A 24,931-nucleotide genomic window follows, 5' to 3' on the forward strand; every position below is an offset into this window, starting at 1 on the left:
GATGATGTCTGTGCACCCACCGATATCAACCTGTAGACGCAAGCACCATATGTGTCGTGGGATCGGCAAGCAGACCTTAGTGTTGGTGGATGATCATTGCGCAACAATTGCCTGCCCCTCCAACTCGGCTGCATACTCTTTCGCCCCCCCTCCATCCCGTCATGCATGTTCTCGTAGTCTGCAAGCTGGACCGCACTGACAGTCTCGGCCTGCTTTTCCCTTGGCCTCGTGCGAATATTCTCATCATTCTCCCCTCTCCTCCTCACGAGAATGACGCCTAAGGGTTAGAGCGGTGGCAAGAGAAAGCGGGAGGATATCAATACTAGATTGGTCGATGAAGAAGGAAGATCATTGCTTGAACTGGAAATTCGAGGAAAGTGGGGATACCACCGACACCGACACGGTTAGTAATAGTCTTCAATCCAGATGTAGTCAGTCGTCACTCCATTAGAAGTTCCATTCAAGAGAGAGAGAGAAAAGAGAGGAGATGAGGGACAGACAAGGCCGATGTGGCTCGTGGGAACCGAAGAAGAGAGAAGGACTAGGCCGAATCAGGCAAGCAACTGGCGCGATCGTCATTATTTCTAACCCATTGTTGGTTTTCATTCATCCCACTTGGAGCTGTCTGGCTGTCTAACTGTCTGGTGTCTGGAGCTGTTCTTCTCTTCTTTTCCTGTGTCTGACTCGATTGATGATACTGATGATCATGTTCTCATTGTTGAGAATCTTGACTCTCTGAGACCAGACTCACTCTGAAGATACTCTCATCTCCTCAATGGGATCAACCAAAGATACTATTATTAACAAAGGAACCTGGGGATTGACTAAGAATGAACCCAAGAATTCTAATTATGATAATTTAATCTAATTATTTTGATAATTAGATTCTCATTATTACTCCAAACTCTCCACCACGCTTAACTCGGTCCTGGCCAAACCACACTCTGACTGGTCACCGTCCGTTTCCTCCGTTTTTCCTCCTCTTTCCTGTCTCTCTCTCTCTGGTTTCTTTCTCTTGTCTCTGTCTCTCCAGTCTATTCTCTTCTCTCATCTGTTTATTTTATTTTATCTCATTTTATTCTATTCTACTCTATTATTTTATTCCATTTTTTATCTTTCATTTTGTGTTTTTCCTATTTTAGTTGATTTTCTTCTATCCGACCGGTTCATCCTTACCTCTTTTTCTTTTTTTCCCTCTTCTTTTTTCCTTTCCCTCTTTTCTTTCTTTCTTTCTTTTCTTCCTGGTCCATTTCCTTGTATTTTCCTATTTTTTCTCTCCCTCCTTCCATTAAATACCTTCTTTTCTTCTTCTTTGGAGCTTTTCTCCCTGGTGGTAAACCTTGTTTCTTCGTCTTCCCGTCCAGACTGCGACGTTGTTGAGCCCGTTGCTTGTTCGATCGGTCGCGACCCATCTAGCCCACGATGGAGGGTGGCCAGACCTCGACCAACACCGCCCCCTCGGGCAACTCCAGTGATTTTGTACGTCGGCCTTCCTTCACTTCCACTTCCTCATCTATGGCTACATTTGATTACTTTACTACTTGATGATGATCATGTTATCATTCTTCCCTACTGACGCTATGTTTTTTGTCAGGTTCGCAAACTCTACAAGTGAGTCTCGACTTTGCCGGTCTTTTGTCTCCCCTCCCGTGACCTCTGCCCGTCGCGGCGACGCGGGAATACCCCCCTTCCCCCCCCAAACAGAAAGGGAATGAAAAAATCTGAGTGTTGGAGAAGTCGACCGTATTAGCGTGACTGACGATGCGATCTATTCAGAATGCTGGAGGATCCCTCCTATGCAGAAATTGTGCGGTGGGGTGACGAAGGTGATAGCTTCGTGGTGCTCGAGGTAAAATCCACCCTCCCGTGACAGCGCCCGCCCGAGACTAATAGATTACCGTCGCGGCAGTGCGAGAAATTCACCAAGACCATTCTCCCTAAACATTTCAAACACAGCAACTTTGCCAGTTTCGTGCGACAGTTGAACAAATACGATTTTCACAAAGTGAGACAGAACAACGAGGAGAATGGACAGTCTCCCTACGGGCAGAATGTAAGGCGTGCCAACCCACCCCCTGCCGTGTGGGGATGGGGAAAACTGACCGCGCGACACTAGGCCTGGGAATTTAAACACCCCGAGTTCCGCGCAAATAGCAAGGAATCCCTCGACAATATCCGACGGAAGGCCCCTGCCCCCCGGAAGCAGGCGCAGACCAACGAGGATTCGGTGCCAGCGCAGCAGTTCGATCTGTTGAACCAGCAGATTGTCGCCCAGCAGCAGCAAATCCAGCACCTCTCCGACCGCCACGCGCAGCTGACGGTCGACCACCAGCTCACCCTGCAGGAGGTGATGCGCGTTCAGAAGACCGTCCTCAACCATGAGAACGTCATCCATCAGTTGATGACCTACCTGTTGTCGGTGGATGCCCGGCAGCGACGGGACAGCAAGGCCACGCCCTTCCAACCCCAGGGCCAAGGCATGAGCCCCCAAGTGGCCATGGACGATGTGCCGTCGTCGCCCCTGCAGAACGCCTCCAAGTTGCTGAACGACATGAACGCCGAGGTTCAGTTCAATCTCCCCGGCGGCCTCGAGACGATGCCCGGCGAAACCAAGCCCACCGTGGTCCCGGCAACGACGCCCGGCCTCGAGCCCACCCCACGGAACGGGATCGTGCGTCCGCCGACCGCGGTGCCCGCCACCAACCAAGCCCAAGCCATGGCCGCGTACCCCAAGATGAACGGCGAGATCGAGCCGGTGGTCTACCCCGTCGGCGCGACCAACGGCATCGACCCCATGTACAGTGAGCATGTGAACAACATCCCCTACGCGATGCCCCCAAAGCCGGAGGTCGACGACACCCGACGCCAGTTCCCGGACAATCGGAAAAAGAGCGGCCACGTCGACCCGGGGTGGATGCGCAGCCCCCACATTCTACTGGTCGAAGACGATACGACTTGTCGCCAGATCGGTGGGAAGTTTTTGTATTCCTTCAACTGCGTGATTGACACGGCGGTAGGTTTAATTCGGTCTATGTATGTTTGTTGATCTCGACTGATCTCCCTTTCCAGCTCGATGGTTTGGAGGCGGTGAATAAAATTCAGGGTGGCTCCAAATACGACTTGATCCTGATGGATATCATCATGCCGAATCTGGACGGAGTGTCCGCCTGCCATCTGATCCGCCAATTTGACCGAACCCCCATCATCGCCATGACCTCCAATATTCGCAGTGATGATATCCAGCTGTACTTCCAACACGGTATGTTTCCCCTCGCCAGTTGCACCCGGGACCTTTTTTCTAACCCGTGTAGGCATGGACGACGTACTGCCGAAACCGTTCACGCGGAAGAGTCTTCTAGATATGCTCGAGAAGCATCTGGTGCATCTGAAGACGATCTCACAGGCCGTCGATGGCACGCAGCCGGCTGCAGCCGTGACCATGGCGGCCCAGAGCTCGGCGGCCCAGTCGGTTAAGGAGGATAGTTCCCCGGGCCAGTCCCCCGCTGCGTCCATGAGCAATTGGCAATCCCCGGGACAGTTCCAACCCATGCCGACCGCCGCGGCGGTCAACCCCAGTATCCCGCAGGTTCCTGCCCAGTATGTCCCGGCGACCCCCGCCCCGGCCGCGTATGCGGTGGACCAGAACGGGGTGCAATACCAAACTGCACCGGTGGCCATCCCGGCCGGAGCCGCCCCACGGCCACCTCCCCGACGGCAATTATCCGACATGTCCAGTGCGGCGGAGAACCCCGTCCTGGCCAAGCGGGCGCGCATGTACGTGCCGCAACAGCCCATGATCAACCCCGTCCCGGCGACGCGAACCGGTTGAGGGTCTGATTTTCTTCAAATATTGTTTTCTCTTCCATCATTGCGAGGGGGTGGAACTTCCATCCGATCCATCCGTCACACATCACACATCACAAACACAACCTTCCTCCGCCAACGACCGTTCTTCCCACATCCACACCCCCCTGCTTAGCCGTTGTTTCTCTACTCTGACGAATTTGCGTCCTTCCATTACGACGTCCCACTTTTCTATGATCCTGTCTCTGCGTGTTCCTGGGGAACTGGCGTTCAAGGGGGCGTTTTCCGCGATTGCATCTATCCTTATATTCGGGGCGAGGGGTTTGGGTGGATTCCTATCGAGTTTATATGCCATTTCACTACTGATGAGAGATGGGAGCTAGCGAGTCTTGCTTTGCTTGATATCTTATCTTATCTCTGGGAGGGTACTGACTAGATTGATCCTTGAGACTTTTATAGTGAAGGAATGGGTGTCCCTACCTGGGAACCGGAAAAGGGAAAAGCTGTCTACTAACCTTACCATGTACCTAGATTCTATCGCTAATGTAACCCAGTCATCAGAGTTAACTTCCAACTCAGGAAAAATAGTATGTAATAGTGTCTTTCCTTCCGACTGCTTTGTCTTACCAGGTAGTCGTTCGCCCCATTAGAACCGATTAGTTCACCCCAAAAGCTAAATATAACTCCATCCGATCTAAATATAATCCATGCATTCATCTCCAAGTGGGAGAAGACGAGCCCCTATAGTTACAAGGTGAAGGTGGGGGTATAAATCAACAAGAAAACACCATGATAAAAAAAGTAAACATGTCTCACCACCCCACAAACCGTTCAAGGTGTGAAGTATAAATAACAAGAACAACAAACAGAATAAAGTGTTCTAGACCCCATTCGGTCCCTGAACAAGGGATGTTCGTTTTCCTAAGGAAGGTTCCATGTATCCCTGCCCTGCCCCAGTCCAGCCAGGCCTGGGCCTTGGACCCATCGTTCTGGACTTTTCGGGGCTGATAAGGTTGGGTTGGGCGGTGCATTGTCACGTGTTGTTTATCACGTGGATAATATTTGATGCCTGGGGCATACATGTGGAAAAGTGCAAACCAGACAAACAGATAAAACAGGACAAATGGCGGACGGAGTGGGATGAGGAATTATGACTCCGACGGCCTTGGCGGAGTTTTTGCAGCATTGATCGGATTTCGTTGCGTCTGGCTCTTTCTCTTTGTCTGGTCTGCGCGCGGTTGTTCTTTTAATTGACTGCTGCTGCCACTGCTACTGACTCAATCTTCTTGGGTTTAACTTGCTGCTGAATCAATCGCCTGTCAACTCTTAAGTTGATTGAAGTGGGGTGGTTGATCTCCCCTCAAAGTACGCAGATGGCTCCGAAAGGGAAAGGCTCGTCGAAGCCGCGGGGAAATGCGACGGAGGAGGTAGAGGAGACGTTGCAGGCTGTTGTATGTTGTTCTTCTTCTTAGGGGGTGTTTGTTGGGTTGTGTGCTTGACGGGGTGACTTGCTAACGATGGGATGATTTTAGGTCCTCGCTGATACCTTTGAGACGCGGTTTGAGCCGTTCACGCTTGATCAGCCGAGGGTGTGTTCTATCTCCTACGTGGCTTTGTGGGATACGGGTTGCTGATGGATATAGTGTCTGTTGCCGCTTGCGAATACGCCGTTGCTCGAATATACGTTTGAATTTCTCGCCAATGCTGGTGTTGAGGAGGTCTTTTTGTATGGCGGGGCGCACTCGGATAAGTTGGAGAAATATATCAAGTATGTGATGGATATGGGGAGGAGGAGAAGAAGAAGAAGAGGGAGATACTGACGGCTACAGTGCGTCGAAATGGAGAGCGTCGTCTTCGCCATTCACAAAGTTGACTTTCCTGAAATCAACATCCACCTCCGTCGGAGACGTCATGCGTGACCTGGACGGAAAACACCTCATCACGGGCGACTTCATCGTCGTCAGCGGAGACGTGATCAGCAATCTGCCCATCGAGGGCGCACTGACAGCGCACCGCACCCGTCGCGCGGCCGACAAGAACGCCATCATGACGATGATCCTGCGCGAAGCCGGCCGCAACCACCGCACCAAGTCGTCGTCGGAGATGCCCATCTTCGTGATCGACCCCACCAAGGACCGCTGCCTGCACTACGAGGAGATCGACCGGCACTCGCCCGAGTCGAAGCGGCTGAACATCGACACGGAGATCATCGAGACGCACCAGGAGCTCGACATCCGCCAGGACCTGATCGACTGCAGCATCGACATCTGCACCCCGGACGTGCTGAGCCTGTGGTCCGACAGCTTCGACTACCAGACGCCGCGCAAGCAGTTCCTGTACGGCGTGCTGAAGGACTACGAGCTGAACGGCAAGACCATCCACACGCACATCGTGGAGGACCACTACGCGGCCCGCGTGCGCAACCTCAAGGCCTACGACGCCGTCAGCAGGGACATCATCGCCCGCTGGGCGTACCCGCTCTGCCCGGACACCAACCTGCTCCCGGGCCACAGCTACGATCTCCGCGCCGGCAACCTGTACCAGGAGCAGGGGGTGATGCTGGCGCGATCGTGCGTCGTCGGCCGGCGCACGGTCATCGGTCAGGGCACGAGCATCGGGGACAAGACGACCGTCAAGAACACCGTGCTCGGCCGGAACTGCAAGATCGGCAAGAATGTCACTCTGGACGGGGCTTATATCTGGGACGGCGCCGTTATCGGCGACGGCTCGACGGTTCACCGGGCTGTTATCGCGGACAGCGTGGTGGTCGGCAACGGCTGCACGGTCGAGTCGGGCGCCCTGCTCTCGTACGGGGTCAGGATCGGCGACGGGGTGACTGTCGCTGAGGGGAGACGGCTTACAAACGCTGCGAGCGAGGATGGCCATGTTCCGGCTAGTGAGCCGGCGGTCGTGGGTGAGGGCGGCATGGGGTACGAATACGTGCCCGAAGAGGACGAGGATGATGAGGATGATGAGAGCACTGTTTCATCTGGACTAGGTATGTCTCTTCTTATCTTACCTTTGTTGCTTGGTATCGCAGGGAAAGGAAGTAAACAGCTAACTCGCGGACTACAGTCTACAACATGGCGAACCTATCCCTCTCCACAGAATCCATCTCCACCCTCTCCTCGGAAGTCTCCGGCTACGGCGGCTCCCAAGCGGGCAGCTACGACAGCTCCCTATCAGACGACGAAGAAGGCGACCACTTCATGCACGACGCAGCCGCAAGCGTCTACGACAGTCTGCGCGAAGGCGTAACACCCGACGTCGTAAACCTGGAGCTCGTCAGTCTGCGGATGACCGCCAACGCCTCCGACAACCAAGTGCGACGGGCGGTGATCTCCGCCTTCATGAAACGCATCCAGCAGCTGATGGAAGAAGAGAACCAGCACGCCGGGGACGCCGTGCGGTCGATCTTCGGACCGTACCGGGAGATCGTGGAGCGGACGCTGTTCGACCGGGCGACGGGGGCGAAACCCGACCAGGTGGATCTGCTGGTGTTGCTGCAGCAGGATCTGGTGCAGCGGCCGAAGGGGGATACGGTGTTGCTGTTTGCGGCGAAGGAGCTGTATGAGTTGGAGATGGTTGAGGAGGAGGCGTTTGAGCAGTGGTGGGTGGATGAGCGGTCGAGTGCGAGTGAGGAGATGAAGAGGGTGAGGAGTCAGACGCAGCAGTTTGTGGAGTGGTTGGCGAATGCGGAGGAGGAGGATAGTGAGGAGGAGAGTGGGAGTGAGGAGGAGAGTGATGACGAGTAAAAGGAAGTAAAACACTGTGATTAGGTTATGATGTCTGTATGCCCAATAGAATCTTATCATCTACATCGATGGAGTTGTAAAGCCATGCTAAATGAGTCATTCTACTTTAATCATACATACCTGATCTTCATCAGAAGAAGTAGTCGTATGTAGTAACTAGGTAGTATATGTCGATCGTGAGTCAACAAGGCAGGATCGGGCAGTGCCTGGCTGCCTGGTATCCTCACCCACCAGGTGTCTACCTATCTACCTATTTATCGTCTTTCTTCATCTCTCTTAAACACATCCTTTTTTTCCTCTTTCCTCCTACCACTCTTCCCTCCTTTTTAACCCTGGTGATCTTTTCTGTCTAGAGTTTGCTGTGTGACTACCTTGTGTCCTGAATGATCCATCTGACATCATCGTTGACTTGAGCCAACCATCGTGCACGGTCAGCGGTCGCGTTGCTGTTCATACCATCTACCTAGGTACCTCTCGTACCTGTTGAGTGGTAGATTGATTATTTCATATATCGACTGGTTTCTGTATAGAGAAGCACACGATACGAACAGACAGAGACAAGAACAGAAAAGAGAAAGAAGAAGAAGAAGAAGAAGAAGAAGAAGTAGACAACCTTGAAACAGACTAAATATAAGTCAGTCCATCAGTCACTATTGCGGGGATAGAAAAAGTCAGTCCATCAACTAACTACTGGACTAGTTAATTGCCCAACCGCCACTGACACGTCCAGTTTTCTTTCCTTTCCCCAGTCAGTGATCAGCCTCAGCCAAGCTGGGTCCTTTTCTTTCCCCTGTCCTTCTTTCTTCTCTCTTTCTCTCTCTTTCTTCTTTCTTGTCTCGGTGTCCACTTACCCACCAGTGGTTCTGACATCTTGGCTTGATACCTAGTTTTCGAACAGATCTACCCTTGCATCCATCCATCTACGAGATACTGCATGACTAGTAGTTATTATTACTGTGGTTGATGTACGGCTCTCGTTCCATATCTCCCTTCCTCCCCCACTCTTCCATCGTCCTACTCTCTATACCCCTCGTTTGGCTCACCCAGAGCTCGAGGACTCGATATCGATAAGCTCCGACCTCAGCCCACATGTCACCGACTCGACCTATCTCTGCAACGATCGGCTAAGAGGCTCTTTCTGCTTGTCTAGTTCTGCGTTGTCCTTGTTTTCTTCCCCACCACCTCTAGTTTTCTCTGAGTCTTTCTGCCTTTAAGTCAGAGGACGGAAAAGAGAACACTGTAAAACTATCCTTTTTTTTTTCTTCTTTCTTCATTAAGAAAAAAAAAAAAAGCCCAAAAAAAGGAGCCTCGATCTTTTAAACGAAGGAAGGAAGAAAACAAACCAAGGTATTAAAGCTTCCCCACCACTTGCTTGGTCAGCTTGGTTCGGTGTTGGGAATCGTCCCGGAAAAAAAAGACGGTCTCGACGTCACTTCTCCAGACCGACCTCTACTCTCGGCGTCCCCCTTTCTTTCTTTCTGTATTGTCTCTTCCCCCTTTCGGTTCCTGTTGTGTGAATCTCCCCGCTTGCCCCGTGTCAAGGCACCGTCGCGATCATCACGCCTCCTTTAACGAGAAAGAGAAAGGCGGCCGAGGCGGCGATTGCAAGCGACCAGTCAACTGCCCCCGCCACCAAGGCTTCCGTCGCCCGCTCGCCTGCCGCCACCAGGCCAGCCTCCGCCGACCCGTCCTCGCCGCCCAACAACCACCCCGACCACGATCACGACGGCGCGACGTCGGTGACTTCGGGCGATTACCGGACCGCTACTCTCGTGGAAAAGAAGGTGACCGATCTGGTCACCCCGGCCTCGACCAGTATGGAGTCGGACGAGGATTTCATGAGCGTGGGCTCCAGCAACGATGACTTTCTGGATACCCAGGACAGCGACGACGATAGCCTAGAAGGTGGGCTCCCCTTACCGTTTTAGACATGATGACCGTGCTTCAGGACTAATGCATGTTTGGTGGCGGCAGATTTCGGTGACGATTTCGACGGCGGGTTCTCCAAAGATAAGGACATCATCGCCACCTCCCGGAAGCCGTACGAGGTCGACTTGAAAGTGTTAAGTCCCGGAGACATCGAGCGCGAGCAGAACATTCAGGTCACCGAGGTCTCCTCGATTCTGGGTCTCCCCCCAGAGTCGTCGGCCATCCTCCTCCGGTACGGGCGGTGGAATCGGGAGAAGCTGATCGAATCGTATATGGACCACCCCGAGCAGACGCTGGACGCCGCCGGCCTGGGAAACCATTTCGAGACGAACCCCGTGACCCAGAAGGTGCCGGGCTTTATGTGCGAGATCTGTTGCGAGGACGGACCCGACCTCGAGACCTACGCTATGCGCTGTGGGCATCGGTTCTGCGTCGACTGTTACCGGCACTACCTCGGACAGAAGATCCGGGAGGAAGGGGAAGCCGCCCGGATCGAGTGCCCGGGGGAGAGCTGCCATCTCATCGTCGACTCCAAGTCCCTCGAGCTGTTGGTCACGAGGGATCTGCGCGATAGGTGAGGCACTGATCTTTGTGGGGGAGTTGTTCGTTAAGGATTGCCGACTGATTTACGGATGCAGGTATCATGCCCTTCTCATGCGAACGTACGTGGACGACAAAGAGAATCTGCGGTGGTGCCCGGCGCCCAACTGCGAGTATGCGATCGACTGTCCCGTGAAGCAGCGGGATCTCCGGCGCGTCGTGCCGACGGTGCAGTGCTTCTGCAAGCACTTTTTCTGCTTCGGGTGCACGCTGAACGACCACCAGCCGGCACCGTGCCTACTGGTGAAGATGTGGCTCCAGAAGTGCGAGGACGACTCGGAGACGGCCAACTGGATCTCGGCGAACACGAAGGAGTGCCCGCGGTGCCACTCGACGATCGAGAAGAATGGCGGCTGCAACCACATGACGTGCCGCAAGTGCAAGCACGAGTTCTGCTGGATGTGCATGGGACTGTGGTCGGAGCACGGGACGAGCTGGTACAACTGCAACCGGTACGAGGAGAAGTCCGGGTCGGAGGCGCGGACGGAGCAGGCGCGGTCGCGGGCGTCGCTGGAGCGGTACCTACACTACTACAACCGATACGCGAACCACGAGCAGTCGGCCAAGCTGGACAAGGACCTGTACCTGAAGACGGAGAAGAAGATGACGAGCCTGCAGTCGCAGTCGGGGCTGTCGTGGATCGAGGTGCAGTTCCTGGAGACGGCGTCGCAGGCGCTGCAGCAGTGCCGGCAAACGCTGAAGTGGACTTACGCGTTCGCTTACTACCTGGCGCGGAACAACCTGACAGAGATCTTCGAGGACAACCAGAAGGATCTGGAGATGGCGGTGGAGAGTCTGAGCGAGATGTTCGAGAAGCCGGTGCCGGAGCTGTCGAAGCTCAAGGTGGACATTCTGGACAAGACGGCTTATTGCACGAAGCGCCGGGTGATTCTGCTGAGCGACACGGCGGAGAATTTGAAAAATGGTACCTTCCCCATCTTTACTTTCTTCTTGGTCTCCATTCTTTCTTGGAAGCAATTCACTGACAACTACAGGGGAATGGACATTCAATGTGGAATGGTGATTGGTAGATAGGCTAGACGTTTCATAGAGTGAGGGGCAGTCTGGATTGCCGGCTCGCGACGGAGGACGAGACATTGACGACCTGCATGACTACAGCGTATGATCTGACTTTGTTTGATCGGTTTTTCTCATTTCTCACTTGTTTTATTTCATTATCTTCGCCATGGGGTGAACTGCATATGACCGACCTCGGACAGCTGTGTAGGTAGCAAGGATGTATCTAGTATGATAGTAGGACAGAATTGGCATTATTTACTACTTTATTCTTGACTTCACCATTAGTAAGACTTGACCGATCTTGAGAAGCAGGTCTGGGAAATGACTAGTCAGTGAATTAGTGACTAGGCGACCAGGATTCCAGCATTACTACTAAGACTCATCCGTCCTAGCACGTCAGACACATCCTTGGCGGGATCTGATAAGAGGAAGAGAAGAACAGTTCCAACCTCCGGGCTTCGGCGATTTGGATGGCTTGGCTGGGGACCTCGGGGTGTCTTGATGTGGATATCTGCCGGTTGGGTACGTGGATGGTGATGCTGGTACTGGTCGTGATCAAACTAGGTCTGTGGGTGTATTTCTATAGGTTAGGATACTCAGTGAGGCTGATCATGGTTAGATGGACAAAAGTAGACTCGACTGGTGATTTGTAGGCTGTCGGAAGAACAACCTGCTCTGGTGACCTGGTTAGTTCTCCGGCATCGGAGGAGAGGGAAAGGTGTTGTAGAGGGAAGTCCGTCTGTGTGTTGGCTTTGGTCGGGGTGTTCTAGAAGGATGGTCTCCTAGTGAGAAACTTTAGATATCAGGCAGGTGTCTGGAAGAAGATAGTAGAGATGTTCTATTAGTTCCCCCGTGGAATCAGTGATAAATGAATCAATCGGCAACTCGGTGTCCAGAAAAACCCCCACTAAACCCAATCCGTCAGCTTAGCAGGGAATGATTATTCTTGCTTGAACTTCTTTTTTTTCTTTCCCCATAATAATAAATTTCATTATCCTTCTCAGTCTTTTTCTTCTTCCATTCCCTCTTCTTTTGCCCTTTCTCCTCTCTGCCTCTTCTTCTTCCTATTGATCTCCTCTAGAGGATTTACTGGTCGATAATAATACTATCGATCTGCCCTTTCCTGTTCGCCCTTCCGAATCGATTCTCTTCCCTCGGTTCGCCCAACTCTCCACTCCGCAACCGACTTTCTCCCTCTTCCTCTGTCTCCGACTCCGCCAACCTCCCCGACACGGTCGACTCATAGATTGAGATAGTTCATATCGCGCGCCTCACGATTCCCGTGGCGCTCTCCGTCCTCGCCCCCCTCTCTCTTCCCTCTCCCTCTCTTCAATCGCGGCTCCGGCTGCTCCTAAGTTAGCGACATGGCGGTCCCCGAGCAGGTTCCCGGGGAGGAATTCGAGTACGTTTAGGATATCTCTTCTCCTTCTAGTTGCCGGTTGGATAGGGTCGTGTCGAGTGTGCAAGATAGAAAGCGACGCCCGGTCTGAAGGGGGTTCGGAAGATTCTGTGGTCCGCCCTTGGATCGGATCGGGATCGGTTGCTTGGAGCTCCGTCTGTCCATACCTGTGGACACATGAAGAGATATATTTTCTATAGATTGTCAGGCTAATTTTCTTAGCTATGAGGCCCTTCCTTCGAACTATGGCCTCGGCCGGAATATGTTGGCGGGTGCTTTTGCTGGGATAGCGGTATGTTGGGATCTCTCTCTGGACGCTTAGTGTAGCGTTTGCTAACGGGGTGGTTTAGGAACATGCGGTCATGTATCCGGTGGATTTGCTCAAGGTATTTTCTTCTCCCTTTTCTCGGCCGTTATTATATGGCGGTCTTTGAAATCTCCCGTCTAACAAAACAGACTCGCATGCAAGTCTTGCACCCCTCGTCCGGTGGCCTCTACACCGGCCTGACCAATGCCTTTTCGACCATCTATCGCATTGAAGGCTGGCGGACACTATGGAAGGGCGTCTCGAGTGTGATTGTCGGCGCGGGTATGTTACTCTTTTTGAAATCATTGGGGCGTGGCTTTCTGACGGTGACGCAGGTCCGGCTCATGCGGTCTATTTCGGCACGTACGAGGTTGTCAAGGAGTTCGCGGGCGGGAACGTCGACGATGGCCACCATCCGTTAGCGGCCGGTGAGTGCCCCGCCGCATACACCCATATTGCAGCGACTGATTGGATTTAGCTTCGAGTGGTGCTGCGGCCACGATCGCCAGTGATGCCTTGATGAACCCGTTTGACGGTGAGTCTCACTTTCTCTTTGTTTCTGTCTGGTTTATGCGCTAACTCCAACAGTCATCAAGCAACGGATGCAGGTCCACGGCTCCGTCCATAAAACTCTCGCTCAATGCGCCCGCACCGTCTACAAGACCGAAGGGCTGCAAGCCTTCTACGTCTCCTACCCCACCACCCTCTGCATGACCGTTCCCTTCACCGCCACCCAGTTCGTGGCCTACGAATCCATCTCCAAAGTCATGAACCCCTCCATGGAGTACGACCCCTTCACCCACTGCATGGCGGGTGGTCTGGCCGGTGCCGTCGCGGCCGGCATCACTACCCCGCTGGACGTGGTCAAGACGCTTCTCCAGACGCGCGGCATGGCGCAGAACGAGGAGATCCGGTCCGCCAAGGGCCTCTTCAACGCCGCATCTATCATCAAGCGGCAGTTCGGGTGGAGTGGTTTCCTCCGGGGCGCGCGCCCCCGGATCATCTCGACGATGCCCAGCACCGCCATTTGCTGGTGAGTTCCCTTGTTGATTCAGTGCGAAGAGTAGGGTAAACTAACACCGAATAGGACATCCTACGAGATGGCCAAGGCGTACTTCAAGGGCCTGGACTAAGACGGCTTTGTTGTGCTCCGGGCCCCCGATCGCATGAATCCTGATTCTATCCTCTCGACCATCCCCAATCTTCCGAATTCCTCGTTGCGCGTGCGCTCTCCGACTCTCCGCCGACACCGGGAGGCGAACCCCCCAGCTCCCATTCTTCCCCACCTCAGACATACGAAGAAGCAATAGAAAAGTTCATTGACCACCGTGGAAAAGCAAAAACCTACAAAACTAAAAGCACAAAAGCACAAACGAATATACAATTAATGACTAACTTCCATCTCCTCCATGATCGGCCGGGTTGTTGTCGTCCGTGGGAAGAATGAGGCCCGCGAGGGAACTGGTCTGCGGGATGGGAATATCGCCGGCGCATCCGTTTGACCATGGGGTCTGCCGCCATGCCGTCCACGACTTGGGATGGTTTCCGTGGTGAGGCCTATCCTCGTCTTCCTGTGGACCAGGGAGACGAGATCCGTCGTGGACTCGGACCGGCATGTTTGATTTGATTTGGATACATCTTTTGTCTAGTGCATGGGAAAAGGGAATCGATGGGTTATGATATGATTTTGGGATCGGAGCCTGTGTCAGGACGCCGATGTATGCTATAGTATTTCCTTTTTACATTTTCTTTACTACTTCTTTTTTTTTTGGACATGTGTCTGTGTGATTGATGATTGATTGCACTGGCGTTGGAAACCCCCAGGGCGGGGGTGATCTTCATTCGGGCGGTTCGACAACGGCCCCTTGTACTTTTTTGTCCGATATTGTGTTTTATATTATTTCCCGTTGGGTTGGGATGGGTTCCTTTTCTTTTCTTTTCTTTTCTATCTTATTGTTGGTATGATGGAGCGATTGAGATACCTTGGGTGGTGGTGTGATCATATATCGTTTGGCATGACAGATGATGTCGCGATGCTACGTTGTCTCCATCATATGTATAGTCTGTAGACTGTAGTATCATGTATCATGTCCCAGGGGCAACTGGCGAGTGTCTCACCTCTTGATCTGTGTATCTCTCCTCTTTTCTCTTCACTTTGTCTCTCCTCATTTTTATCTTCCTTCTATTCTCAATGTCGGATAGATCGTTCATCTACATGGTTACATGGTGGGGCAGGATCCATCCACTTCCTCTACCTGCAGCCAACGACGTCACTGTCCAGACTTCATTTTTTTCTCTTACTCATCTCTCTTTCTCTAAGGTTACTCCCACTTCACCTTTCACTTCACCTCTGCAACGTCGTCCTCATGGATTGAATCATCTCAATTCGCATCGTCCTCCTCCCCTCACTACTTCCGTCGCTGGCATACCGGCAGACGGACAACTTCAATTCTCGATCTTCCTCCGGTCGATCCACCGGTCGTTTTGGTGCGGGCGGGTCCTGCACATCCGTGGGGATTAATCTATCCCCATCACGAACCATCTGGATCAGCCTCAATTGATGATCGACGCGGCGAATGATGCGCCCTAAACATCTGTCTTCGTTGCAGAAGACTTATGATGAGTGCTACCTTATGTGCTCTACCGCTGTCTACTTTGAGGGTCAGGTTGGTTATCTCCTTCCCCCCCCCTTCCCCTCGGACAAACAGCTCATCTTCTAGAATAACGAAGACGAAGCCCTAAAGTCGTGGCGCTCCGCCCTGGAAGCCATCTACTGTCACAACGCCTACCGCGCTCCCTCCAAGTACACCCCCAAGAATGAGACCGAGCGCGCCCTGCAGGAGTCCCTCCGACAGCTGGAGCTCCAATGCCGCGAGCGCGTCGACCTCATCGAGGCCCTCCGCGAGAGCAGAAAGGACTCGTCGTCCGCTCCCACGCGCCGATCGTCTGCTGCCGCACCGTCTGGTTGGATCGGAGACGGCACCGTCCCCGCCGTCGGATACTCCGATCTCTCCAAACCGCCTCCCCTCCCGACGCGCCCGCCGCCCCCGCTCGCGACCACCAGCACCCCCATGATCTCCGGGCCATCCACCCGCCCCTCCGCCCTACGCACCCAGTCGCATTCCTCCTCTAGCACCAATCGCAACTCCAGCCCAGAACGCCGCTCGCTGTTGCCGTCCACGTTGCGCAGCCTCGGCTCCAAGAAGAACAAAAAGAAGACCAGCCCCCGACGGACCCCGCGGCCGGCTGCCGCGTCCCAGGCCGCCGGTCTCGCCTGGGGTAGTATTAACGTTGCTCCGCCTCGGCCGGACCGCACCGCCACCGAGGCCGCCGTGGCCTCCTCTCGCCAGGCGGCCGCGGACCGATCACGCCAGAGCGACGCGCTGCGTCCCCGGCCGGTGGTCGTCCGTCGCGAGACGTCCGAGGACCCTCGCGCGGGACGGAAGCTGGATTCGCCGGCCTCGCGGTCATCCGCGCAGACGGCATCCCCTGCTAAATCTGCGCCTCCGACGCCGCGCCGCGACGCAACCCCACGCGCTCCGTCGTCGACCGAGCCCCGGGAGACGGCGCGCGTGCGTGACTCCCCCCGACCGTCCGTTCGCCCCAAGCCTGCCGCACTGCGGTCGTCCGTACCTCCTGAGGCGGCGCCGCCATCCCCGTCGTCGGCGCCTCCGCCGGCGTCGAACCCGCCGCAGACAGACTCCACACCCCGTCCCCGCCCCACCGCCGCAGCGGGCCTGGCGTCCGGGGTAGATAAGATGTCCATCGGCCGCGGCAGTCCCGCCCGGAAGACGCGCAGCACACGGGCCATGACGCCGCCGTCGAGCGACCCCGAGTCGTCGGGGCCCAGGTCCACGGATTTGGACGACGAGGAGGGGGAGGAGGAGGAGGAGGCCGAGGAGGACCCGATGACGCACCTCCTGCCCAAGCTCCCCAAGGGCGTAGACGAGGCGGCCGCTCGGCAAATCCTCAACGACATCGTCGTCCGCGGCGACGAAGTCCACTGGGACGACATCGCGGGACTGGAAGGGGCCAAGACGGCCCTCAAAGAAGCAGTAGTCTACCCCTTCCTCCGACCCGACCTCTTCTCGGGCCTCCGCGAACCAGCCCGCGGCATGCTCCTCTTCGGCCCACCCGGCACGGGCAAAACAATGCTCGCCCGGGCCGTAGCCACCGAATCCCAATCCACCTTCTTCTCCGTCTCCGCCTCAACCCTAACCTCCAAATGGCACGGCGAAAGCGAAAAGCTCGTGCGCGCACTCTTCGGACTCGCCAAGGCACTCGCCCCATCTATCATCTTCGTCGACGAGATCGACTCGCTCTTATCCGCTCGGTCATCAGGGTCCGAGAACGAAGCCTCCCGCCGCTCCAAGACGGAGTTTCTGATCCAGTGGTCCGATCTGCAGCGTGCCGCTGCGGGGAGGGAGCAAAAGAAGGCTACTTCTGCGGGTGATCCGAGCCGCGTGTTGGTTCTGGCTGCGACGAATATGCCGTGGGATATTGATGAGGCTGCGAGGCGGCGGTTTGTGCGCAGGCAGTATATTCCGTTGCCGGAGGATACTGTTAGGGAGCAGCAGTTGCGGACGTTGTTGGGACATCAGGTTCATGAGTTGGGGGATGGGGAGATACAGACGTTGGTGGGGTTGACTGATGGTATGCTTTCCCTTTCTCCCTTGTTCCTCCTCCTTTCTCTCCTCTCCTTTGATGGGAATATGATATCACATCATCCTCAAAACCAACAATACCTTCTGAAATGTAATACTAATACTGTGATAGGCTTCTCCGGCTCCGACATCACAGCCCTCGCCAAAGACGCCGCCATGGGTCCACTGCGCAACCTAGGCGAAGCCCTGCTACACACGCCAATGGACCAGATCCGACCCATCCGCTTCGAAGACTTCCAGGCGAGTCTGGCGTCGATTCGACCGAGTGTGAGTCAGGATGGGTTGAGGGAGTATGAGGAGTGGGCGGCGCAGTTTGGGGAGAGGGGGGGATGATTTTCTTTCTTGGGTTTTATTCTTTCTGATGTGTGGGGGGGGTTGGTTCTTTGATAGGCTTATTATACATACTCTCTTAGTAGGTAACTTATTTTATGGTGACTGATTACTGGTATTAAGATCTGGTTGGTCTTGAAGTAAGGATAATTATACCTGAATACATTCTTGTGATGCCAAGGGTCAACTTCCTCAAATACGACTGTCTGTTGAGGGTTCATCTAGGTCATGTGATACGACCCTCATGGAACAGTCTACTGTGATATAGAATATGCTGTAGCTCATGCAAGATAGCCCCTAATCGATAACAAGTCAGCTCCTCCAAAATCACCCCTAATCGAGAAGAAACAAGAGCTATGGTGGCTGCTGGTGGTCTGATCGGAGAACCACCATTCCGAGGAAGAGCAAGCGGCGGCCGCGGAGTCCGGGGGAGATTCAGATCCGCCCAATCATATTTTCTGTTTATATATAGGTTCATACCCCATATTCGTACATTCTATATAGATGATAATTCAGGAGTCCGGTATTAGATTCACTACGCCCGCAACCCAACTCAATGGCTCTCTCCCAGAATCCAACCAACATGTCAACCTCCCCCCTCCACCGCTACTATCCCCCCTCTGTCGCGCTCCCCCACTTCACAGAAAACAACACCTCAGTGATCTCCCTAATCGGCCAATTCGGCTTCCTCTGGGCAGCGGTGCTGGGAATCGCCCTGATCACGATTCGCAAGGTCCGCCCGACAGCGCCTACCTCCGATCAAGTGGCATTCGTGTGGATGTGTCTGAGTATGTCCCTCAGCCACGCGGGGGCAGACAGAACCAGTCAAGTAACAGCTCACTGACATGCATCAATGGCACCACCAGCGGGCTTCGTCCACCTCTTCTTCGAATCGTACTTCGTCATCCACCATGTCTCCCTCGCCGGATCGCAGGAGCTCTTCGGCCAGCTCTGGAAGGAATACTCCCTCTCTGACTCGCGGTACTTGACTTCGGATTCGTTCCTCGTTACGATGGAGGCTGTCACTGCTGTGCGTCCTTCCTCCCTTGCACATCCCTGTCCTTTATCTCAGATAGATACAATACTAATCACAATGATAATGGATACAGTTCGCCTGGGGCCCCCTCTCCTTTCTAATCGCCTGCTGCATCGCCGTCGAGCATCCCGCCCGGCACGCCCTGCAGCTGATCCTGTCCGTGGGCCAAGTCTACGGCGACGTGCTCTACTACGCGACCAGCCTGTTCGAGCTTCATTTCGATGGGGCCGAGTTCTGTCGGCCCGAGGGGTACTACTTCTGGTTCTATTACTTCTTTTTTAATGCCATTTGGATGGTGATTGGGTCTTGTAAGTGTGACCCTCTTCTTCTTTTTTTCTTGGGAGAGATCTGCTTCTTTTCTCGGGAAACCCGAGAAAGAAAGAAAGAATCCTGTGCTAACTATTGCTGCTTAGATTATGCGGGGCAGAGTGCTGTGGAGATTACGAGGGCGTTTAGGATGGTGGGTGAGCTTACCAAGGGTAAGAAAGGGCAGTAAAGCTGGATATATGATATTGTATAAGGTGGGAATATGGATAATACTGATATAAGCTATACAACTAATAAAAAGTCTCGAACTCAACAAGTTCTAAACAATCAGAGATGAAAAGTGCATGGGCCTTGACTATATCGACCCAACCTCCTTGGCCGCGGGTCATGATGCATGATGGCACTTACATACATATATCAGGTATGAATCGCACCCTATATCTGTTAGTAGAAAAAGGCTTAACCTGATTGATCTCCCTACTACGATTCACCCTCCAAACCCATCCATACTCCCCTCAACCACCCCCCTCCAACTCCCCACCCTATCCGCCGCTTCCCCCCTAGGACAAACCTCCACAACAGCCCTCAAATAACTAACAACAGTCTGCATCTGCTCCATCCTCTTACTCCCCCCCCTCATCTCCTCCAGAACGTCCCCCCTCCCCATCTCCCCAACAACCCTCTCAAAGACCCCCTCCATCCTCGTCTGCTCCTCCTTATCCTCCGCCCCCCACCCCATATTCCACAGAAACGCCCGCGGCGGATTCCACCGCGGCGCGGGGACCACCCCGCTGAACTCCCAGTCCAGCACAGCCGTGATAGGACAGTCAGATTGGTCAGGATCACACATGATGTTCGCGAAGTGGAGGTCTTTGTGCGCCAGGATGTAGGGCACGCTATTCAGCTCGGCTTGATACTCCGGACGTTGCAGCTGGGTCACGAACGCCTGAACCCTCGGGATGAGATCCCGGTGGTGTTCCAGCGACGGGTGCATCTCGATGGCGTGGATGTACCGCTCGAGACAAGCAACACTGTAAGAGACGTAGTCGGGAAAGCCTCGCGAGGCGATCGGGTTGAGCGTTTCCAGCGTCGGGTGGTGCCCCTGCGGGACGACGCCCGCCGAGACAGACCAGTATTTCTCCACGTCTGGAAACAGCCAGTAATTCTCGTCGATGGGGGGCCCCCGCGCGAGATGCTGGACCCCCCCCGTGGAGGAGCTCACCGTTAGACCGCCGACGTACCCGTCTGTCCAGGGCTGGGCGTGCAGCTGGATGATGTACCCCGCTAGCTGGCGGACGATGTTCGTTTTGACGGTGTCCGGTAGCGAGGCGTAGATGCTGTCCACGCTGACCCCTGGTGCTTTCTCGAGGAGGGTGAACTCGTACCCGAGGACGTTATCCTCCGTGTCGTCGTAGCGGATGATTGCCGGGACGGGGATCGTGGTGTGTTGGCGCACCCAGGTCATGACGCCTACTTCGTTGCGCGTCTTGATGCCTGGTAGGTGGCGGCCTGAGACGCGGAGGACGAGGGTGGTTGTGCCGTCTGGGTTGGGGCGGGCATTTTGGATTGGGGGGGTGGAGGGGGGGAAGTGGATGAGGTAGATCGTGTGGAAGGAGGCTGTTACTTTGAGGGGGGAGACGGTGCTGGGGGTGGGGAGGGAGAGGGTTTGGAGTAGGGTGATTATTGTTTGGGGGGGATGGGGTGGGGGGAGGTGGATGTCTGTGTTTGGGGTTGCCATTGATTGATGATTTGGGGATTGATAGGGTTGAATATATGAAGATGTGAGGATGTGATATCGAACCTGACTAGAAATTATGATCATACATACATGATTTCTAATACCATATCAGTGCAGCTCGATCTAATCCCTCAAGATGAGTGATTATCTGAAAGATGACTCCATACCAGCTAGTGGAGCTCAATGTAACCTTTCCCAGGAGGCACAGGAAAACCCGTCCAATTGTCGCGAACAGGGCGCAGCTAGCCCGATAAGCTTCTCATTTCAACACTAACTAACTAGTCTTAGATCCATAATGAGTCATTACGATAGATATTTACATCCACGACGAAGTAGGAGTGTCGGCTGCAGATATCCACGGCGAGAAAGCGGGTCTGGGTGTCTGAATGGTATTCTTTTATAGAGTCTTGGACCTGTGTGGCGAACGGGCTCATTGAGTGCAGGCATTATGTGGGATTGGGGAGTTTGGTGGGTGTATCGCCTAAGATGCGGATGGGTGTGAGGTACCTGCTTCTGCGAAGAAGTTCTGGACTGTAGAGTGTTTTCGTATGTATGTTTTTCTAGGCAGAGGATATTCCTTGTAACATCGATGCTTGGTGTGGTTGGGGAGGGAGGAATCTATCGCGTATACCAAGCGACTGTGTCGCCAATGGACTTTGTATAATATGACTGACAGCTACCTATTATCATGGATATGATCGTGTATAGTGGATCCCTAATACGAGTTCTATTGGTAGGGATTCATATAAGGACCTAGGTACCTCCATTACAGTAACAAGATAGTATAAGAAATACACCGTACTACATATCAAGTAAGATACGATATTACCGCCGATCACACCTATACAATACAATACAATAAATTATAATAGATACATGGACAAAAAATATAAATGGAAGAAATTGAAAAGAGACGTATGGTGCGATGGGATCGTTGTCTTTCTCTTCGGTGGTTTAGCAGAGTGGATGGCGGATAGCATGGTCGGTCACACTGGTGTGATAGATAGACGATAATATAATAAGTGTATAACGGGGCGTGGTATGTAGGTACGATGTCAAACTGAAGTATCGAACGGGTAAACCTGACGAGAAACCTGACGAAAGAAAATAATAAGAAAGAAAAAGAAAAAGAAAAAAGACTGGTATCCATCATCATCCTTCCTGCCCCTGCCTCACCCATCATCCAACTGATAACAACACAACAAAAGAAATATCAACAATTTTCCCTCCCGTCGAGTTACAGGTCGATCAGGCTGCCACCCGGTTGGGCTTGTCGCGGTTGCCCACCCCATGGGTTGTTGGTCGGCGCCGGCTGCATGTATCCTGTTTGCTGGGGTACAAACGATTGGGGTTGTTGGGTGAAGAAGGGGTTGTTCCCCGTGTGCGTCGCTCGCAGCTTGTCGAGGCCCTGACCCGCCGAGTTGACGAACGTGCCTGGCGCCGTGTGCTGCGCCGGAATGCGGAGGTCGCCCACGTTGCCGAACGTGTCCTGTCCGTCGCCTGTCGCCAGCAGCTGGTTCAGACGCTGGTGGTGCGGGTCGTTCATCTGCGGCGGTGTGCTATTCGGCGGCGCCAGGTTGTTCGACGGCGGCGGCGCCTGGAAGTTGGCGATCGGGTTATGCGAGGACTGGAATTGGTTGGTGGCCCGCTCCTCGTTCAGCGTGTTGAGCGACGGCGGGCCTGCCGTCGCCGGCCGCTGCGGCTGGAACTGTTGCGGCCGCGCGAACGGGTTGTTGGAGCCCGTGGCCATGGGTTTGAGGGGTTCGGCCGGCTGCAGGTGCGACGAACTCGGACTGGCCCACGGGTTGTTGGACCCGGCCGTCAGGAAATTCTCCTGCTGCTGCGGTTGCTGCTGGTCGGTCCCGTACGGGTTGTTCGTACTGAAGGCGGTGTGTTGGGGGTGGAGGGCGGTTTGCGGCTGCAGGAAACTGTTCTGCTGACCATACGGGTTCTGCTCGAAGCCCGTAGGCTGCGGCTGGAAGCCGTTGCTGTATCCGTTGGGCATGCCGGTGTGTTGGGCGGAGAATCCGGTGGGTTGCGCGTACTGGTTGTTCAGGTAGCCGGTCGTCAAAGGTTGCTGGGCGTTGATCGGGTTGCCGAGCCAGTCGACGGCGCTCTGCTGCTGGTAACCCTGGTTGTAGCCGGTGGCCTGGGCGGGGCCGACGGCCGTCGGGGTGTCGTCGAACAGCGACTGGGCGTTGCTCTCCTCCAGCTCCCGTCGGCGCAGCTCCTCCTCCTCCTTGCTCAGTTTGATGGCGCGGGCCAGATCCTCGTCATCCTCGCCGACCGTGGCCTCCTTGGCGCGTCGTCGGCGCTCATCCTCGGCCTCCTGCTTGCTCGCCTCGATCGCCAACCGGTACTCGGTGTCGTCTTCGTCCGTGTGGCGGCGACGTTCGCGCGGTCGGCGGGGAGACATGTCGACGCCGGGGGTCTGATAGTCGTCCAGACCGCTGACGCGGTTTTTCCAGAGTTTGCGATCGGATCGTTCCTTGCGCAATCGGTCTTCGTCCAGGATGAGGGAGGTGAGTTCCTTGGCCGCGACCCGCACTGTGCGCTGATTAGTTTCTTCCTTTCTTTTCCTTCATGTCTGTGTAGAGGATTGGATACCATTCTGGCCGACATCTCGAGACTCTTCGTCGACGTACTGAAACTCGCGCAGGGTCTTGATGATGTAGACGTTCTTGCGAGCCCAGGTGACGACGAGCTCGGAGCCTTCGTGAAGGCAGTAATCGAGGACCTTGAGCGACTTGAGGACATGGCGCCAATTCTTGCCCTTGTCGTTGAGTCGCTTATCAAGCATATCCATAATCTCGTAGAAATCGGTCGGACTGGCGGAGGGATCAGCGGTGGTCTAGACAACGGGGACCGGGGGCCAGCCTACCTGGAAAACGTCATGGCGGAGATTTCGGCCATATCGGTGCCGGTCGGACCCCACGGGTCATTACTGGTGGCTGGATGCGAAGTTAGTCTCCGAATTGAAACATGCCGGGAACCGAGGGGAAGGGGATGGGGAACAGGTGATTATGGGAGGGAACGTACCATTTCGAACCTTGACCTGCACGGACGAATAACCCTTGGTGACATTTTTGACGCTGCGCACGACCTTCGACATGGTTGGAATTGAGGGAGGATATAAGGTGGAGAGAGAGGGGTGGAAAGCGAAACGGGACCCAATTCAGACCAGCGATCGGGGGTAAAGAGGGGGGAGAGGGGGGGGGAGAGAAAATGCGATGGGGGGGGGAAGGAGGAGCAAAGCGCCAGTCCAAGCCTCCTTATCGCGGTGGTGGAGGCGGTGGAGACGGAGGACGTCAGCCGTGTTCGGGGGGGGACAGAAAGAAGGAAGAACAGGAAGAGGAGAGGGGGGGAAAGAAAGCGAGAATGGAAAGAGAGGAGGGATGAGTGGGGGATGGATCAGGAGGCGATAAGGAGAATGGATGAACGAGAGAGGAGAAGAGAGGGAGAGTTGAAGGAGATGATGAATTGTTGGAAGAGGAAGAGGAAGAGGGAGAGGGAGAAGTGAGAGAAAGAGAAGAGAAGGAGAGAAGAGAGAGAGAGAGAGAGATTTCGGGGGTGGCAGAACGGTATTATTACATGTATTAGGATTACCACCACTATGCGACTACCTAGAATCAGTATGATGATAATGATGGTGCCAGTAATATAAGGAATTACTACAGTATGATCCTTAGCTGACGACGCTTTTCATCGATGCCCAAAGAACGGCATTCACTTTGCAACCAACTCTACAGACCATATGGTACCTATACCTATCCACCGTCTTGAATATGACATATAAATCAAATCCCTCATGATTGACATGCTCCACGTGAATCATTCAACCTTCGATCCATGGACAATGGATCGAATCGACAAGGTACCCCAGACGATCCCAACTATCAAAGAACAGAGGAAAAAGACCAGACAAGCATGATCAAGAGCATAATGTTAAAGAAAACCCCGTACAAGGAAGAAAGAAACCAGTCAGTCACCGACTATCGACGCACAACGGCCCAAAAGGAGACGGATCCATCCACTTCCTAACTATTCAGGGGTTCTGATATCCAGATCCATCTACAGTACGG

At 54.2% G+C, this 24,931-nt stretch overlaps 8 protein-coding genes across 8 annotated transcripts; 6 read left to right on the plus strand and 2 right to left on the minus strand.

Moving 5' to 3' along the window:
- The first annotated feature begins 1,284 nt into the window (after positions 1 to 1,284).
- Positions 1,285 to 3,870, plus strand: skn7 (putative stress response transcription factor SrrA/Skn7). Its single transcript, XM_024819800.1, has 7 exons — positions 1,285 to 1,479; positions 1,595 to 1,611; positions 1,777 to 1,849; positions 1,910 to 2,053; positions 2,117 to 3,013; positions 3,070 to 3,259; positions 3,312 to 3,870. Exons 1-7 carry the CDS (start codon positions 1,423 to 1,425, stop codon positions 3,827 to 3,829), a joined length of 1,896 nt encoding a protein of 631 aa, XP_024668541.1. The 5' UTR covers positions 1,285 to 1,422; the 3' UTR covers positions 3,830 to 3,870.
- Positions 3,871 to 4,724: 854 nt separating this feature from the next.
- On the plus strand, positions 4,725 to 7,621 carry BDW47DRAFT_112061 (translation initiation factor eIF2B catalytic subunit epsilon). The gene is made up of 5 exons (XM_024814079.1): positions 4,725 to 5,255; positions 5,337 to 5,393; positions 5,448 to 5,572; positions 5,634 to 6,802; positions 6,880 to 7,621. Exons 1-5 carry the CDS (start codon positions 5,178 to 5,180, stop codon positions 7,557 to 7,559), a joined length of 2,109 nt encoding a protein of 702 aa, XP_024668542.1. The 5' UTR covers positions 4,725 to 5,177; the 3' UTR covers positions 7,560 to 7,621.
- Positions 7,622 to 9,213: 1,592 nt separating this feature from the next.
- On the plus strand, positions 9,214 to 11,374 carry BDW47DRAFT_112062 (RING finger protein). Its single transcript, XM_024814080.1, has 4 exons — positions 9,214 to 9,464; positions 9,534 to 10,062; positions 10,127 to 11,013; positions 11,084 to 11,374. The coding sequence occupies exons 1-4, from the start codon at positions 9,377 to 9,379 to the stop codon at positions 11,110 to 11,112; spliced, it is 1,533 nt and encodes a 510-aa protein (XP_024668543.1). The 5' UTR covers positions 9,214 to 9,376; the 3' UTR covers positions 11,113 to 11,374.
- A 664-nt stretch (positions 11,375 to 12,038) lies between these two features.
- Positions 12,039 to 14,076, plus strand: mrsA (putative mitochondrial carrier protein). The gene is made up of 8 exons (XM_024819801.1): positions 12,039 to 12,510; positions 12,730 to 12,799; positions 12,858 to 12,893; positions 12,964 to 13,096; positions 13,150 to 13,242; positions 13,293 to 13,349; positions 13,403 to 13,847; positions 13,902 to 14,076. Exons 1-8 carry the CDS (start codon positions 12,473 to 12,475, stop codon positions 13,945 to 13,947), a joined length of 918 nt encoding a protein of 305 aa, XP_024668544.1. The 5' UTR covers positions 12,039 to 12,472; the 3' UTR covers positions 13,948 to 14,076.
- Positions 14,077 to 15,393: 1,317 nt separating this feature from the next.
- On the plus strand, positions 15,394 to 17,811 carry BDW47DRAFT_128961 (putative AAA family ATPase; the record flags this gene model as incomplete). The annotated part of the gene is made up of 3 exons (XM_024816926.1): positions 15,394 to 15,480; positions 15,535 to 17,467; positions 17,591 to 17,811. 3 exons carry the CDS (start codon positions 15,394 to 15,396, stop codon positions 17,809 to 17,811), a joined length of 2,241 nt encoding a protein of 746 aa, XP_024668545.1.
- A 580-nt stretch (positions 17,812 to 18,391) lies between these two features.
- On the plus strand, positions 18,392 to 19,340 carry BDW47DRAFT_128962 (EXPERA domain-containing protein; the record flags this gene model as incomplete). Its single annotated transcript, XM_024816927.1, has 4 exons — positions 18,392 to 18,596; positions 18,675 to 18,838; positions 18,918 to 19,152; positions 19,258 to 19,340. The coding sequence occupies 4 exons, from the start codon at positions 18,392 to 18,394 to the stop codon at positions 19,338 to 19,340; spliced, it is 687 nt and encodes a 228-aa protein (XP_024668546.1).
- Positions 19,341 to 19,598: 258 nt separating this feature from the next.
- Positions 19,599 to 21,143, minus strand: BDW47DRAFT_120285 (phosphotransferase family protein; the record flags this gene model as incomplete). The annotated part of the gene is made up of 2 exons (XM_024815468.1): positions 19,599 to 20,830; positions 21,125 to 21,143. The coding sequence occupies 2 exons, from the start codon at positions 21,141 to 21,143 to the stop codon at positions 19,599 to 19,601; spliced, it is 1,251 nt and encodes a 416-aa protein (XP_024668547.1).
- Positions 21,144 to 21,693: 550 nt separating this feature from the next.
- BDW47DRAFT_112071 (epsin) lies at positions 21,694 to 24,345 on the minus strand. Its single transcript, XM_024814081.1, has 4 exons — positions 23,889 to 24,345; positions 23,731 to 23,800; positions 23,457 to 23,677; positions 21,694 to 23,396 (listed from the first exon to the last, which is right to left on the minus strand). Exons 1-4 carry the CDS (start codon positions 23,959 to 23,961, stop codon positions 22,087 to 22,089), a joined length of 1,674 nt encoding a protein of 557 aa, XP_024668548.1. The 5' UTR covers positions 23,962 to 24,345; the 3' UTR covers positions 21,694 to 22,086.
- Positions 24,346 to 24,931: the final 586 nt, after the last annotated feature.

The sequence above is a fragment of the Aspergillus candidus genome, assembly GCF_002847045.1.
Source record: "Aspergillus candidus strain CBS 102.13 unplaced genomic scaffold BDW47scaffold_61, whole genome shotgun sequence".
Classification (NCBI taxonomy): Eukaryota; Fungi; Ascomycota; class Eurotiomycetes; order Eurotiales; family Aspergillaceae; genus Aspergillus; species Aspergillus candidus.

Coding starts and splice junctions, on each gene's coding strand:
- BDW47DRAFT_112062 (XM_024814080.1), top strand. CDS start 9,377: ATGGAGTCGGACGAGGATTTCATGAGCGTGGGCTCCAGCAACGATGAC. Junction 9,465..9,533: donor CGACGACGATAGCCTAGAAG/GTGGGCTCCCCT, acceptor TGGTGGCGGCAG/ATTTCGGTGACGATTTCGAC. Junction 11,014..11,083: donor GGCGGAGAATTTGAAAAATG/GTACCTTCCCCA, acceptor TGACAACTACAG/GGGAATGGACATTCAATGTG.
- mrsA (XM_024819801.1), top strand. CDS start 12,473: ATGGCGGTCCCCGAGCAGGTTCCCGGGGAGGAATTCGA. Junction 12,800..12,857: donor GTGCTTTTGCTGGGATAGCG/GTATGTTGGGAT, acceptor GGGGTGGTTTAG/GAACATGCGGTCATGTATCC. Junction 13,243..13,292: donor CCACCATCCGTTAGCGGCCG/GTGAGTGCCCCG, acceptor GATTGGATTTAG/CTTCGAGTGGTGCTGCGGCC.
- BDW47DRAFT_112071 (XM_024814081.1), bottom strand. CDS start 23,961: ATGTCGAAGGTCGTGCGCAGCGTCAAAAATGTCACCAAGGGTTATTCG. Junction 23,801..23,888: donor GCAGGTCAAGGTTCGAAATG/GTACGTTCCCTC, acceptor CTTCGCATCCAG/CCACCAGTAATGACCCGTGG. Junction 23,397..23,456: donor TCGAGATGTCGGCCAGAATG/GTATCCAATCCT, acceptor ATCAGCGCACAG/TGCGGGTCGCGGCCAAGGAA.
- BDW47DRAFT_112061 (XM_024814079.1), top strand. CDS start 5,178: ATGGCTCCGAAAGGGAAAGGCTCGTCGAAGCCGCGGGGAAATGCGACG. Junction 5,573..5,633: donor AAGTTGGAGAAATATATCAA/GTATGTGATGGA, acceptor TGACGGCTACAG/TGCGTCGAAATGGAGAGCGT. Junction 6,803..6,879: donor CACTGTTTCATCTGGACTAG/GTATGTCTCTTC, acceptor CGCGGACTACAG/TCTACAACATGGCGAACCTA.
- skn7 (XM_024819800.1), top strand. CDS start 1,423: ATGGAGGGTGGCCAGACCTCGACCAACACCGCCCCCTCGGGCAACTCC. Junction 1,850..1,909: donor ATAGCTTCGTGGTGCTCGAG/GTAAAATCCACC, acceptor CCGTCGCGGCAG/TGCGAGAAATTCACCAAGAC. Junction 3,014..3,069: donor ACTGCGTGATTGACACGGCG/GTAGGTTTAATT, acceptor CTCCCTTTCCAG/CTCGATGGTTTGGAGGCGGT.